Raw genomic sequence first — 15,612 nt, forward strand, 5'->3', positions numbered from 1 at the left:
AAAAAAAAAAAAAAAAAAAAAAAAAAAAAAAAAAAAAAACTCTTGAATCTAGGTTAGCCTGTTTCCTGTTCATACTAAGGAATCCAGGCCCTTTGCAGTAAAGAAAGACAATGACACCCTGGAGCTTTATATAAGGAATGTTTCTAGACTGTTGGTTGAAAGCATGTGTGTTTGTTAATTTGCACCCTAAACACACCTCACGGCTTCATTTAAACCTGAGCACTCTGTGTATTCCAACTGCCTATGCAGAGTTCCAACTTAATCAAGTACTTAATGAGTAGCATTAATATTCCTTGTCTCCTCCCCGGTTGCCTGCACTCATCAAGGTAAACACTTACTGGCCGCCTCCACAGCCCTTGGTTGAGCTGAGAATTGTCTGTCCTTATCTAGACAGCGGATTGTTTGTCCCCCACCATGGGAAAAGCCTGCTGTGTACTTTCCAAAGGCCTCATTTTAAAAAGACACGTTTCCACTTATAGACCTTTTAAAAATGCCAGGCAATTTGGAATAACAGTAAGAAATCTATTATCTGGATGACAGTCATTCAGATATTCTTGTAGTGTGCCAGGCACCATACTAAGTGCTAGGAATGCAATGATGACCCCAAGGAGTCCTGGTTCCTGCCCTCATGATGCTTATGGTATGGTGGGAGAGGCCAACACGTAAGGAAAGGTCAATCTAATGAGCGCATAATTACAGAGTGAGCTCAGTGTTAGGAAGGAAAGGCACGGATGTGAGGACTCCCTAGAGGATGAGAGGATAGGGAAGATGTTGGAGCTGAGCTATGAAAGATGATGATGAAGAAATTGGTTATTCACTGAATGTTAGGGCACAGAATGTTAGGGCAGGAAGATCTCTCTCTCTCTCACACACACACACACCCTACTATTCATAAATGAGGAAACTGAGGCCCAGCAGAGCTAGATGACTTGCCTAAGGTCAGAGCTAATTCTAGAAACCCATACCCAATCCCTTCCTGCTAAACCACTTAATTTTATTTATATCCCAGCTATAGATTATCCAAATACATTTGACAAATAAAACGGAGAATATTGAGTTAAAACCACATCTCTCAAGACCACACGCATAAATAACGATCGTGTTTTAATGCGGACGATACCTTTTCATTTTGCAAATCCAGAGTTCTCATCATATCAAAATTCAAGACAGTTTGTTCTGTAAGAAGAGGAAGGTCATAACCCTGTCTAGAATGTACGGGCAAATCTCTCTAACCGTGCAGTGCTAATTTGGGCCTGAGCTGTGTAACCAGACCGACTTCACGCTCCAGCTGGGGTTTCAGATCCACACATGGCGATTGGATGGCTCTTTGCTGTTTCACAGCAAGGGTCCTTCCCTGGGCTCCCGAAGCCTCTGGGGATTTACTCCTGCCGACGTGGCCGTGTTCTCGCCACTGTGTGCATGCGCTGAATGTTGAAAACATTCTTTTGAAAAGCCCAGGAGATTCCACTCGCAATCTGTGCATGTGCATGTAAAAGCGCAGAGCCTGGAAAGAACCGCGGCGGAGCACACCCTGACGGAAGGTTACTCCCGGGGAGCCGCGGCCGTGGGAGGGAGTGCGATACGGTCTTCTTTTCACTCTAGACACTCCTGAGTTATGTAAAATTCTACGCAAGAATGTATTCGTGTGTTAGCATGTAATACATATGTATTAAGGTTTTTCAAGAAGATTCTTAAACAACAACAAAATCTCTATAGAACAAAGGTGCGTCTCCGCAGAGCGCAACAGCATTTGTCTTGGATGTAACCGCCTTCTCCAGAAATCTCAGAGGAACACCCCTTGAAGGACGCTGTGCGCTCCACCGCAACCCTGCGGGGCATTCGGAAAGTTGGTGGCGCCCCGGGGGGTGGCCGCACTTGCGGCCCGCGCCCTGTAACCCGAGCATTCAAGGAGTCCTGACTTGGCGGCTGGCTCACTCCGCACCCACCCAGCCGGTCCTGATGCGGGAGGGTGGGGCCGCGGCGGGGCGGGGCAACGTGGGCCTGCACCCCGCTCCTTCCCGCCCCTCCCTGCCGCTGCGGCCCCGCCGCGCGCGCCCGCCCGCAGCCCGGCGCCGGCCGCCTCCCCTCGGCGCGCAAAAAACGAAACCTCAGCGACGCTCGGCTCGGTGCGGCTGGCGGGGGCGGGCGAGGGAGGGCTGGCGCCGGCCGCCCCACTCTGCGTTGTCTCCCGAGCGGCTGGCTGCGCCGCCCGAGCCGCTGGGCCGGGGAAGCAGTGGCCGTTCGCTCCCGGGCCGGCTCCTCCAGGCGCTCGCAGGCATGCAGCCCGGGAGCAGGAGGCGCGCCCCGGGCCGCTGCTGAGCCGGCCGGGGCGGCGGGGACCAGCGCCAGCAGAGCCCCTCCCACCTTGCCCCGGGGCAGACGAGCGGCGCCCCAACACCCCCTCTTCTCCCGCAGCCCCGCCAGCGCCACCCCCCGCGGGCTGCAGGGGCTCATGCAGCCGCCAAGGTAAGCGCGGGTCGGGAGCCGGGCGGTCCCGGTTCTGACATCTCCGAGGCGCCGCCGACGCTTGCCGGGACCACGGCGCTGCTTTGGTCTTCCCCAGCCCCGCGTCTCATCTTGCTCTCATCTTGCCCACATTTGGAGCTTTGCTGCGCGCCTCGATCGCTTTAGCTGTTGGCAGCAGGAAAGTTTTTGTGGTTTGGTGTTTCTTCTTTTTTCCTAAAATACTCTAACCCCGGGCAGCCGCCAGCGCGCGTGGTTGGGCAGACCCGGCACACGTCCCTTACACCGTGTGCGGGCTGGGAGCTCCCTCCCTCCGCCGGGCTCGCGGAGCCCGGGACTGAGCCGGCCACCCGGTTGTCCTGCCGTGAACCCCCATTGGCCCGCGCCGCCCGGGCCCCCGCCTCCCGCTCGACGCCCAGCTGAGGAGCTGCCTGGCGAGCTCCTGCCCTCGGGGACGTCGGCGCAGTGCACCGCGTGGGCTCGCGTCCCGGCGACCCTTTGCCTGGGCGCGCCGGCGTACGGGAAAGTGCGGACTTTGGGTTTAGGGCCGAGGGTGCCCATTGCCAAGCCGCCCCGGCGTTCCTAAGTGGACGGGTGGGCACGGCGACGATTCAGCGCCGGCTCGCGCCGCAGCTTAACCCAGGGGTAGAAGCCTGGGCAAGGAGACAGGTGTATTTAATGGGAGGGCCGGTGTGGGGGACGCTCGGGTGCAATTCGGAATTGTATCTTATTAATGTAATTGTATTAGACTTGCTCAGAGTTGGAATCAGTTCTCCCAGATTGAGATTTTGATGGGAGCCTGTGAGCTGCTATTATGTGGTGTGGTTTTGGGAGGTGTTTGGTTGTATTTATTTTATGAATTCGGTGTCTTGCGGGCGGAGTAGGGGAAGTAGCGCCATCTAGCGGAAGTGGTGAGCTGTGCATTCCTCTTAGGCTGCGAAGTTGTGTGTTCTCAAAGGAGTCTCCTGCGCAAGGTGGGGAGGTGGGAAACAGCCCTCGCCTCCAGGTTAGAGGCTACAGTAGCGCTCTCGAGTATCAACGGTACCAGGAAGAAGCCCTGACGTCCCATGCTTAGCACATTGAGCTCAGAGGACGAAATTACGGGTCGTGTTGAGTGGCATGCTGTCACCTAAGGGAGCTCCATCACCTTCTCCCCCTGGTTTTAGACTCTTCCAGCAAAAACATAACATAAAATGTTAACTGCTGCAAGAAGATGCCCCTTCCTCGGGCATCTGGTGCAGAGATCTTGAAAATCAATTCACAACCCTCTCTTCTCCTGTGCATCACAAACAGGTGATTTCTTGGGTGGATTTTAAGCCATGACCCCTGGGAAAGAGAGTAACTGTGCTCTGAAGGGCAGCAGGAGGAGAACTGGGAGAGGGCCTCCTGCCCATCTGTACAGGAACAGAATAGTGTACCCAAACTGGCTTTTTTTTTTTTTTTTTTCACATACAAAGAAGGGGTTTCTTGCTGTTACCACAAGTGACAAGCAAGCCCTCTTTACAGGGACATGATCTCCAGTTAACAATTGGGGCAGACGTGGCTGGATGGCAAGTCCTGCAGACAAAGGCTCTGTCTGGGTGGGGCACCTACACATCCAGGGCGGGCTCCACGTTCTCTGTGGCTGGTTTTTGCTGCCACCTTCCAGGCCAGATAATATATTATCAGTGAGCTGGGTTCACCCTGTTCTGAAGGGCACCCTGGCCCCTTGTAGAGCAGTGTAGTGGTCTACTGTAGTACCCCCTTGAGACTCTCTGGGCTGTGGTAGTAGTGAAAGAGATCTTAGCCTCCTTTTTTCAAGCATCCTGCTTCCATTATTTCCCTCCCAGGTGTCAAACAGGTGCTTACACTCTCCAATAGACATATGAAATGGTGGGTGGCTGGTCTGCCCCCTCATGCTGTCTCAAACTGTGTCTTCGTTGGCAAGTATTTATTTCATCATGGGACTTGTGACAAGCAGGGTCTTAGAATAGCTTGGCATCTCATTCAAGGAGAGCACCTTTGACTTTTGCTAAGAAATCTCTGTCTGCTTTCTCTTTTTACAAACCTCTCCCAAGGTATGACTTGCTGCTTCCCAGTGTATGTAATAATAGAGAATGAAGGCACAAGAATCTCCTGTTTAATACAATCCCTTTGCTCTTCGGCAGCCCTGTGAGAAGCCAAACACAAGAATTCTTAGATGAGCAGTTGAAAAATGAAATAAATAGGGACTGAGCATCCCTGACATTGGGACAGGGAGTTTTTCAGCCATTCTCCCAGGGATGCTTGCTGCTCCCAGGAAGCAGGCAGGAACGGGCGCTAGTATTTTCAGTTTCTCAGAAGAAACTGATGGCCAGAAAGCAGAAGGGATATGGCCAGGGTTCTGTGTTTCTAAAGTGCTTTTTTCCGCCTGCAACCTTGCTACCAAATGACTTAAGTTCTAGCGCTTGTTTTTACCAAGTATGGTTGCAAAATTTGTTCCTGCCTTGAAGCATGCAGTATAGACATGAAAGAAGGCATGGTCACCAATCCATCAAGAAGCCTGCCATCCAGGGAAAGAGGCAGGACGTATCCGAGTGCAATTGAGCAAAAACATACAAGGATTATCTGAAAGCAGTGCAGGCTAATTGGAATCTGTTAGTTCTGTAAAATGAAATGACACTACTCCTTACAGGTAATTATTCTAGAACATGACTTATAATATCCCAAAGGTAAGTTTACTTAACTTTTAAGTGTCTGTGGTGTTCCTGTGGCTCTTTTAGAGAATGATGTTGCTTCTATTATTTAGCATTCAACAAACTTAACTGAACATAAATTTAGCCTGAAGAAGGGAAGCTCCAGGTTTCCCCACCTGTTTGGTATCCAGCCTATCCAAAAGACAGGCTCCTCTTTTTCTTATTTTGAGCAGATGACTGCTCAGTTTCAGCCTCTCTTAGCAACAGAGCTATAAAGGAGCAATGAATAAGGCAGTGGAAAAAATTAAGGATTGCCTTACTCAAGTATGCATACAAGGCCAGGCAGAAGTCAGTTTCCTTGGTGACAGATGAACAAATGAACTGTATTGAAAGGATACCCAGTTTCCTAGCCAGGTCTGTCCTGTGAGTAGAAGTGCTATATCATGTTAGAACCCAGGGGTCAGGAGGCAAGAATGCCTTAGTGAGATATGAAACTTTACAATTCTTAGGGCAGGAAGAAGAAGGAATTTTCAAATTGGGGCAGAAATTGACAAAATAAATGCAAATGACTTTTGTAACCTCGTATAAAAATTTTTAAGTCACTGGTAACTAACATAAAAATGTGCTATGTACCTACCCAGCTTATGAAATGATTATGTCCAGATTACTACAGTAAATAATGGAAGTGTAGCAAACAGTTTATGCAGAGAGTGACTACAGAATTGCTGGTTGGATTTACTTTTCTCAGTTTTTCAATTGCTTGTTTAAAGCAGTGCTACAAGATGAAAAACTTTCAGAAAGCAAAATACTCAATTTGCCAGAGCCTGAAAATTAGGCAGAAAGTTTAAAGACTCTGTCAACTATCTGGTCAAAGGAGGCCAATTCCCATAGGTGCTATGTCCTCTGTGGGCCAAAACAGAGGTCAGCGGGTGTGAGTAAAAATGCCTCAAAATTCATTGACTTCTGTCTTGGCAGGACATTTTAGTAGTTATCATCTGTTGTGGCTTCTCCTTATATTTCATTTTTTCATCTTCATGGACTCTTAAGACCAAGGTCTTTGTAGCATCTTGCCCTGGCTGACAGGAAGAGTTTGCTCTGTTTCCTGGTAGTGTTCCATTCTTCTGTCCTTGTAAACAGAGATATTCTGCCTAATATCTCAGTAAGAATTTTGGTAACTATTTTATTCTTGAAGATGGATGCAACCCATTTTTATCCTCTGTAGGTATGTTGAAGGATTTTCTCCTTGATGTCTTTAAACAAGATTAGGTGGAAGCATGCAACATACATATACCTACCCCTGAAGGCCCCCACACATCCCTCACATGACTAGTCTTGTCAGCCACAGTGCATACTCTTCTTTAGGATTCACTCCACTATTAGACTTTCATACCTTTCTCAACTCATCTGCACCATGTGTGTCTCCTCTCCAGATTGTCTATTCAAAATCCCTGAGATAGCCAGGCATGGTGGCTCACTCCTGTAATCCCAGCACTTTGGGAGGCCAAGGCGGGCAGATCACTTGAGGTCAGGAGTTCAAGACCAGCCTGGCCAACATGGTGAATCCCCATCTCTACTAAAAGTGTAAAAATTGGCCAGGTGTGGTGGCACATGACTGTAGTCCCAGCTCCTCCGGTGGCTGAGAGAGGAGAATCACTTGAACACGGGAGGCGGAGGTTGCGCTGAACCAGGATCGTGCCACTGCACTCCAGCCTGGGCAACACAGCCAGACTCCATCTCCAAAAAAAAAAACAAACAAACTTTGAGATCTGATTGTTTGAGGTGCTTTCACAAAGTTTGGTTCTCTCTATCGAAGTCTGACCCACTTATAAGCTTGTAAGAATAGAAGACCTTGCTGATGAATTTTGCCTTGCAGGAATACCATTCTGCCTGTTCAAATGCTCGTCTAAAAGAGGCTTGCTCAAAAACGTCTCCTGGACAAATGCTGGGGCCCTCTCAGTCACTTAGAAATGTGCTGCCAGTGTGCATTTTCAGCACTGACAGTGGCAGCCTGAAGAACAGATTGCCCTTGCAAGAACATAACCACTGGACTCTCTCTTCTTCCACACAGGGTTTTTTGTGGTTGTCAGAGCACACAGAAATGCCCGTTTCATTCTTAGAATCATAAAAAGTTACAGGGTTTCCTCAAAATAATTGGTACCTTGAAAATAATAATTAACATTTGTTTGGAAGTTTTGGTGTCTAATGTGCTTTCATTTACATTTTGGTTTAATATCCTTTATGCAAAGAGGTAAAGTGTAAATAATAAATAGATTTTTTTGTGCAATTGCATTTTCCCATGTGGGCTCCCATTTATTGATACAAGGGAAGCAAAGCAAAAAGAGAAGCAAAGCTTAGAGGCTGGGCTTACCTGTAGACATTATGATGGCATTCCCTCCCAAGTCCAACCCTGCTAATAACTCCTCACTGCTGAATTTGGACAGGTCATTTTTGCCTCTGAACATGAGGCTCCTGTGAGTTTATTTTGTTTTATATTTATTTTGTTATATATCAGTCAGTGCAACTAAAATAGTCTGACATTCAGATTTCAGAATACTGATTTCAAAATGCTTCTCTTGACTGGGCGTGGTGGCTCACATTTATAATTCCAGCACTTTGGGAGGCCGAGGTTGGCTGACTGTTTGAGCTCAGGAGTTTGAGACCAGCCTGGCCAACGTGGTGAAACCCGGTCTCTACTAAAAATACAAAAATTAGCCAGACATAGTGGCGTGCACCTGTGGTCCCAGCTACTTGAGGGGCTGAGGTGGGAGGATCACTTGAACCTTGGAGGTGGAGGTTGCAGTGAGCAATGACCATGCCATTGCACTCCAGCCTGGATGATAGAGTGAGACCTTGTCTTTAAAAAAAAAAAAAAAAAAAAAAAAAAAAGCTTCTCTTGCTTTCCTGAAACACTTGGATTTGGTTTTGTGTCTTTGGGTATTCCAAGATCATATGACAAAAAAAGCTAACTGCCACCTTCTTCCATGCTATGAGGGTTTTAAGTTGGTATTACTTCTCTCTGATAAGGAGCATTTTGAGCAAGTAGATCCCTAAGCTCCAGGTGTCTGATTTCTTCATGAGTAAATGGATGCTGTTGGCAGGGTCTACTGACTTCAGGCCTGGTGGAGAACATACTGGCCCTGTGAGCCTCAGCCAGGAGTCAGCAAGAACAAGGCAAACCCAAGCCAAGATGGTGCGCAGGCCCTCCCTTTCTGGGTCAGTGACCAGTCTCTAAAGGCAAGAAGCCCATCTGGCTTAAAACTTGAGATGTGCTGTGAGTGGCTTGTGAACTGAAAGAACTCCAATAAATTGATACTGTAGATAAGTTTACCTAAATATCTTCCTGTTGTTTAAGTAAGTCTATTTAACTCGCATTCGAAGGCTAAGTCTAGGCAAGTACTCTATGCATACGTGATCTAAAAAATGTCACCATCCAAAAGAAAGACAAAAAAATTCCATAATCTAATTATTTCAATTTCTTAAGTCTTTAGGATGGATGGGGGAGATTGTTCACGGAAATTTTCTCTTCTTAAAACGTTTTGTATTTTGTTAATGTCTGGAAAACAGTATATCCCTAAACATATTCCCATTTCTAATGCATGATCCGTCATTCTACATGTGGGGCATATTATTGGACTGACAGAAATAAATAAACCATGAGTGAAGATGAGAAGCAGCTGTAGTTTGGTGGGAAAAACACTGCACTTGGCATCTCAAAACCTGGGTTTAAGCCTCTGCACGGCTACTTGTATTTATGGTCCTTAGACCAGACTTACAAATGAGTCTGTCTCATTTGTGAAATGGAAACGGCTGTGCCCATTGCATAGTTAAGATGACAACACTGTGATTATATGGGGGAGCTTTTTCTAGTAGGTGCTCATTAGGCCTCAAGTATAACTGAAATGAACTTAAAACCCACCTAGAAGTCAAGGTTATCCATGAGTCCTTGCAGAATTCTGCAGAGCTCCCCCAAGATCCTATACATACAAAGGCTCTAGCAGAATCTGGCACATAATTTTAATCCAAACAATAGTTCCTATCCATGATATAAAAAGAATATTGGCAACTACTTATCAACACTTACTCTATGCCAGGCATCTGTTCTAAGTGGGTTTTTACTGTATTAACTCATTTAATCCTCACAACAATCTTTTGATTGATCTGCAAATATATCCCTATCTTACAGATGAAATAACTGAGATCTAGAAAGTCTGTTTTCAGACTACATGTTCCTGGCCCAGCATACTATTTTACCTCTGTAATGTAAAGTGAAGAAATTCCCTTAGCCTCTGACAAATTTAAGAAAGAAAAACGATGGTGGAAGAGATGTCACATAAGGTGACATATTTGTTCTTCTTTCTGGATTGGCACTTTTCCCCACCTCCCATCAGCTGGGAATTGTCTCTATTTCAGCTTTGCTTAGCCATTCTAAACAGTGTTGAATTTGATGAACAACTTGGTTATCTGTTCCTATTGCTAAATGTCTATGGTATTTGTGCTTGGCACTAAATTATTCATTAATCCAAATACTCCAGCCTTCTGTTGGTTGAGAGAGAGACACAGACTCACTGTCGGTTCAGACAGTTGCCATTTGGTGGATAAATGGTTCCAAGCCAGTTCTTCTCCCTAGAACTTACTGGAATGGGGAGACATAAGCCCTGTGCGGTCTGTTCTCTTTTATGGGAACCTGGTATGTCTTGTGTATGCATACCCAAAAGCTGCTTTCAAACCTCAGGCGGTTGCTAAATGTTTCTAAGGTGTGGTTTCAGGTATACCATAGTATTGTTGGTGATTATTGCTGAATTTCATGCTGACATTAAAACATAAAAATGTCACTCTTCAAATGACATTTCCTACATGCTTGGCCACATTTTCACTTGGGGACTTTAGAAGTGTTACAGATGAGGCCTCAGAATGGCTCCTCACAATCAGGTGTGGGCAAGGCTAGTTAGTTACAGAGCCAGTATCAATTCACTGGATCCCTGGAAACAGGACTCTGGAGCTTGGAGATCTCCTGGGGCAGCCAGGCTGTGATTCTGCAGATTGAGAAGCTGAGGGGCCGAAGATAGGACAGGGCATGCTGCCACACAGTTGGAGTTAGGACCACCCCAAATCCCAGGTCTCTGTCTTTCCCTGTATTCACTGGCAGTGTCTTGAAGCTTTCCATCTCAACACTGACAATTAAGCAGTTCATAAATACTGTTGCTTTTGTACTGGGTTTTGCAGGCAGAAGAATGTGCAGACTTGGAGACCAGATAGTAGGTGTGATAGGAAGGCTCAGACAAGAGTTTTAAGAAGAAAGCAGTGGTCAGGGGGAGACTTTCATTAAGAAAGTGTAGTTGTACCCCAGTTTATAGTCCCAGTAAGAAGAAAGGGGAGAAGTAGGGAGAAAAGAAACATGACTGCTCCAGGAGGTTACTGAGAATACAGGAAGTCAAGAAGGACAGGTATGAAAGAAGGAAAGAGAGTCACATCCAAATACCACAGAAAGGCGGCGCTGGCCGACCAGCAGGAAGGCTCTAGCCCAGCCCCGCCTGAACTGAGCCTGGGGCAGCAGAGGTCAGAAGGAGCACAGAGGGAGTCCTTGCTTCTGTTCAGAGCAAGAGGATGGAGTAGGGTTAGTAGAGGCAGAGAAAAAATGAAAAGCCCCATGCCTGAGGAACAGCTGTGATCTCATCAGAGGTGATCTGGCAGCTGGGAGTCACCGAGACCTGCCCAAACCTCACTCTGTCACCAAGCCTGCTGGGTGACCTCAAGCAGGTTACTTACCTTCTGCAGTGTAAGTTTGGGTGAATGTGCCAAAAACCCCATCTCCACAAAAAATACCAAAGAATGACCCAGGCATGGTGGCATGTGTACCTGTGGTCCCAGCCCCTCAGGAGGCTGAGGAGGAAGGATCGCTTGAACCCCGGAGGTTGAGGCAGCAGTGAGCCGTGATTGTGCCACGCTACTCCAGCCTGGGCAACAGAGCAAGACTTTGTCTCAAAAAAAAAATTAAAAACCCATTAAAATATTGGAATAAAATCCAGTACTTGTTAATATTTGGTAATTTTTTAATTAAAAATTTTAGTTTAATTTTTTAAATGAAAATTTTAATTTTGGTAAACTTTTAAATTTTGGTAGTTTTGTTCTTCTTGGTAATTGTGTCTTAATTACCGAGAATAAAGTCCCTCATGGTGAGGGAAGCAGCATGAAAGCTCGGGTGATATTCTTTGTACAGAGAGAAAGGAAGCCTCAGATAATGAAGATGGCAGCAACATCCCCATAGCCGAAATGTGCAGTGATCCTCCCATGTGGCGCCTGTATCCACAGGCATACACACTGTGCCTCCTGCCCACAAGGGGAGTCCACCCTACCTGAGAAGGGTCTTTATTTATTTATTTATTTATTATTTTTATTTATTTATTTATTTATTTATTTATTTATTTTTGCAACAGTCTCACTCTGTTGCCCAAGCTGGAGTACAGTGGCAGGATCTCCGCTCACTGCAACCTCTGCCTCCTGGGTTCAAGTGATTCTCCTGCCTCAGACTCTGAAGTAGCTGGGGTTACAGGTGCCCACCGCCATGCCTGGCTAATTATTGTATTTTTAGTAAAAAGGGGGTTTCACCACGTTGGCCAGGCTGGTCTCAAATTCCTGACATCAGGTAATCCGCCTGCCTCGGCCTCCCAAAATGCTGGGATCACAGGTGTGAGCCACTGCACCCGGTCAGAAGGGTCATTTTAAATAGCCACTTTTGCAGAATATATACTAAAAAGTATTATTGTGAAGCACACTTTAGAAAGTCTCAGCTAGCTGAACGAAGCACAATATGTTTTCTAAAAAGAACATGAAACCCAACCAATCTATTAACATTCTTTAAGGAGTCAGAAACAGGCCTGGAGACGAGGGAGAAACCCAGGATGAATTCTGTTTAGACTTTAAAAATTCCTTCTGACAAAGTTCCACCCCAAAGGTCATTTACAATAGCAAGTCTCTCCAGCATGTGCGGGGAAATTGCCATGGGTCAGAATTATCCTTGGAGACAAGAAATAAAAAATAGGATAAACAGGTACTTTTCTGGATGAAGAATTATTAACAGTGAGGATCCCCCAGGATCGCGGGTGCACCCAGACTTAGTTTAAATTTACATGGATTATCTGAAGGAGACAAAGCTCAGATGGTTCCAGGCTTTGGGATGAAATGAAGGCTATGCAGAGATGGCAAACAAATGGTGATTAACTGCAGGATGAGCTTAGGAGTTAGCAAGAACATGCATATTAAGCTTTTGCAGGCGCAAGTCTGTTAATGCATTTATGAGAACATAATCCAAATTACAAGAAAATGGACTTTGTCCAGTCTGTTTATAGCCACAGAAGAGGATCCTTGGGGTCTTTGCAAAATGTTTGTTTGCTACAGGCCACTCAGGACCAAGTGTTCAGAAAAAGCTAAAATACTATCAGAAATTATGTTAGAAAACAAGCGAAAAATAGTATTCTACCTGGTCTCTACCCAAACCTAGCAGTTGTATTCTCTTCCCCTTGAGAAAAATATCTCACAACTGCAGAAGGTGAGCAATGTCATCACCTGAAGTTCTTCGTAAGAGGCCGGGCTGCTTTGTACCTTAAGGGTTTTAGTGTGGAAAGATGAAGCCAGAAAGGTGATATGATCAAAGTCTATAAAACCTTGAAGGTTGTGGAGAGAGAGAACAAGTACTGATTCATCAAATCTGAGATGAACAGACTCCAGGGTGGCCGTTAAAATTTGAAAGAGGAATTTGAGGGATAAATTAAAAATAAGGATCTGTTCCCATACTCTGAGCTGTAAACTGAGGCAACTCAGTTCCTCAAGACATGGTCTGGACAAACATTTTTTGGGACATGGGGGAATGAGCGGTTACTAAAGAAATGTCAAATTCTTGGTCAGTAAGTGAATGGTGGATTAAGAGCCATTGGTAACATATCCCTATGCTTGCGAGGTTGGCAACAATACCTGGGACCAGCGTTGGGTCATTTCCTCCATATTAGACGGGAATCTGTTAGTGAGAGAAATCTAGATCAAACTAGTTTCAGCAAAATAAGGAATTTTTCTCAGCTTCCATAGCTGGAAGAGGTACTAGAGTAGTTCACAAGAGCTGAGGAAAGAGCTGCAAGGGAGTCACATGCTGAAGAGTGGCTTGGGGAGGGTTAGCCTAAATAAAACCTTCATCATTCCCCGAAAAGCTCACCCGATAAAGTACAACTTAAGTAAAAACAAAGTGTCAGCTGGGCACAGCGGCTCATACCTAGAATCCCAGCACTTTGTGAGGCAGAGACAGGCAGATTACTTGAGCCCAGGAGTTTGAGGCCAGCCTGGCTAACATGGTGAAACCCTGTCTCTACTAAAAGTACAAAAATTGGCTGGGTGTGGTGGCACATGCCTGTAATCCCAGCTGCTCGGGAGGCTAAGACACAAGAATTGCTTGAACCCAGGAGGCGGAGGTTGCAGTGAGCCGAGATCGTACCATTGTGCTCCAGCCTCCTGGGCGACAGGGCAGCGCGCGCGCACACACACACACACACACACACACACACACACACACACAGAGTATGTCAGGTCCTCAAATGCTGCCTCAACTACTAACACTCAAACACTCACCGTCCCACAAGATTGCTGCCCTAAGCCCATCCTATGTTGGAATCGGATCAGAACTGAAGCTTCTTCTGTAGCAACAATCTCAAGAAAGGTTCTGATTGGTCCAGCTCGAGTCACTTGCAATCACTTTTATTGAAAGTAATTGTTAGGTTATATGTCTTGCCTTGACTTTAATCCCAAGGGGCAGAAACTGACTGACCTGGGTCTTTTGTGCACCTGCCAGCAGCAAGGAGGACATGGGCCCGAGACTGATAGAACTTACAAACCCAGCTATTCCCCTAGACATGAGTCACCTAGGGGAGCTCCTTTAAAATGCTGATGCCCAGGCACTACCCCCCAGAGATTCAGATTTTGCTGCTTTGGAGTAGGGCCTGGACAACTCTAATCTTTTTACATCTCCCACAGTGGTCTCCCAAAAGAAGAAATCCCTCCCCCTGTTGAGGCTTTGGGTTGGGCTCCCGGGTGCTTCACAGGCTCCCCCAAGCTCTTTGCTCTGTTTCTCCAGCTTCACCTCTTCCTTCTACAGCTGCACTTCAGCCTTTGCAGATCCTCAGGCAAAACACACCTTGTTCTGGCATGCTGGGTGTTCCTTCTGCCTGGAGTTTTCTCCCTGCCATCCCCTCCCTTACCCATCAACTCCCCCGGCACACTCCTACACTGGGAAATCTCCTTTCCCCTCCCTGCACCCCAAACTGGGCTGGAGGCCCCTGGCACCTGTGTTCTGTGTCTCCCCTGTCAGAGTCTGTGTTATGCTTTATTGAAAGTGATTGTTAAGTAATCTGCCTCGCCTTGACTTTAAGCCCGGTGCGGACTTGCTCACCACCATTGGAATGAATGGCACACACAGCACGCCAAGCATGGAGTGCAGCATGCTTGGCGTGGCATTTATCAGCCATTTATTGGGTGAGTGCTTAAGCATTCCCAGCCTCAGTTTCTTCATCTGCAAAATGAGGATGATAATAGAACCTTCCTTAGCTGAAAGTTTCTAGAAATGTAAAGTACTTAGCTGGCACCTGACACAATGTAAAAATACGTCAAAATGTTAGCCATTATTTTGAAAAACACCACCTTTTTTGGTAAAGGTCATTCACTCCTCACCTCTCCTTTAGCACTCATTTTTCTCTATTATCTGTTTCTACCAGCAATTCAGAAATAGGGACTGTCTTATTTATCCCCCAAAGTCTAGCCTGCCTCAGGTCCTGAATATATGTTTGTTGACTGATGACTCAGGCCCTAGATTTGAGAACACTCTGTTCATACCCAGAAGCAGGCAAAGTTGGAGCCCCTGACTATCACTGCCCCTGAGAGGGCTTCAGCTGTATGCAGAACCCNTACCTGAGAAGGGTCTTTATTTATTTATTTATTTATTATTTTATTTATTTATTTATTTATTTATTTATTTATTTTGCAACAGTCTCACTCTGTTGCCCAAGCTGGAGTACAGTGGCAGGATCTCCGCTCACTGCAACCTCTGCCTCCTGGGTTCAAGTGATTCTCCTGCCTCAGACTCTGAAGTAGCTGGGGTTACAGGTGCCCACCGCCATGCCTGGCTAATTATTGTATTTTAGTAAAAGGGGTTTCACCACGTTGGCCAGGCTGGTCTCAAATTCCTGACATCAGGTAATCCGCCTGCCTCGGCCTCCCAAAATGCTGGGATCACAGGTGTGAGCCACTGCACCCGGTCAGAAGGGTCATTTTAAATAGCCACTTTTGCAGAATATATACTAAAAGTATTATTGTGAAGCACACTTTAGAAAGTCTCAGCTAGCTGAACGAAGCACAATATGTTTTCTAAAAGAACATGAAACCCAACCAATCTATTAACATTCTTTAAGGAGTCAGAAACAGGCCTGGAGACGAGGGAGAAACCCAGGATGAATTCTGT

General features: G+C 46.3%; 1 protein-coding gene across 2 annotated transcripts in view; it reads left to right on the plus strand.

The window, feature by feature from the left end:
- Positions 1–2,163: 2,163 nt before the first annotated feature.
- The window catches only part of RGMA (repulsive guidance molecule BMP co-receptor a), a 49,095-nt gene continuing 35,646 nt past the window's right edge, over positions 2,164–15,612 (plus strand). The window contains exon 1 of one of the 2 annotated variants that reach the window (XM_017875231.1): positions 2,164–2,466. In XM_017875231.1, coding sequence (XP_017730720.1) covers positions 2,453–2,466 — 14 coding nt within the window. In that variant the 5' untranslated portion in view covers positions 2,164–2,452. The remainder of the gene's footprint in view (positions 2,467–15,612) is intronic. The other variant, XM_017875232.1, reaches the window with a different exon arrangement.

This window comes from Rhinopithecus bieti, unplaced genomic scaffold, assembly GCF_001698545.2.
Source record: "Rhinopithecus bieti isolate Rb0 unplaced genomic scaffold, ASM169854v2 scaffold_9696, whole genome shotgun sequence".
NCBI lineage: Eukaryota > Metazoa > Chordata > Mammalia > Primates > Cercopithecidae > Rhinopithecus > Rhinopithecus bieti.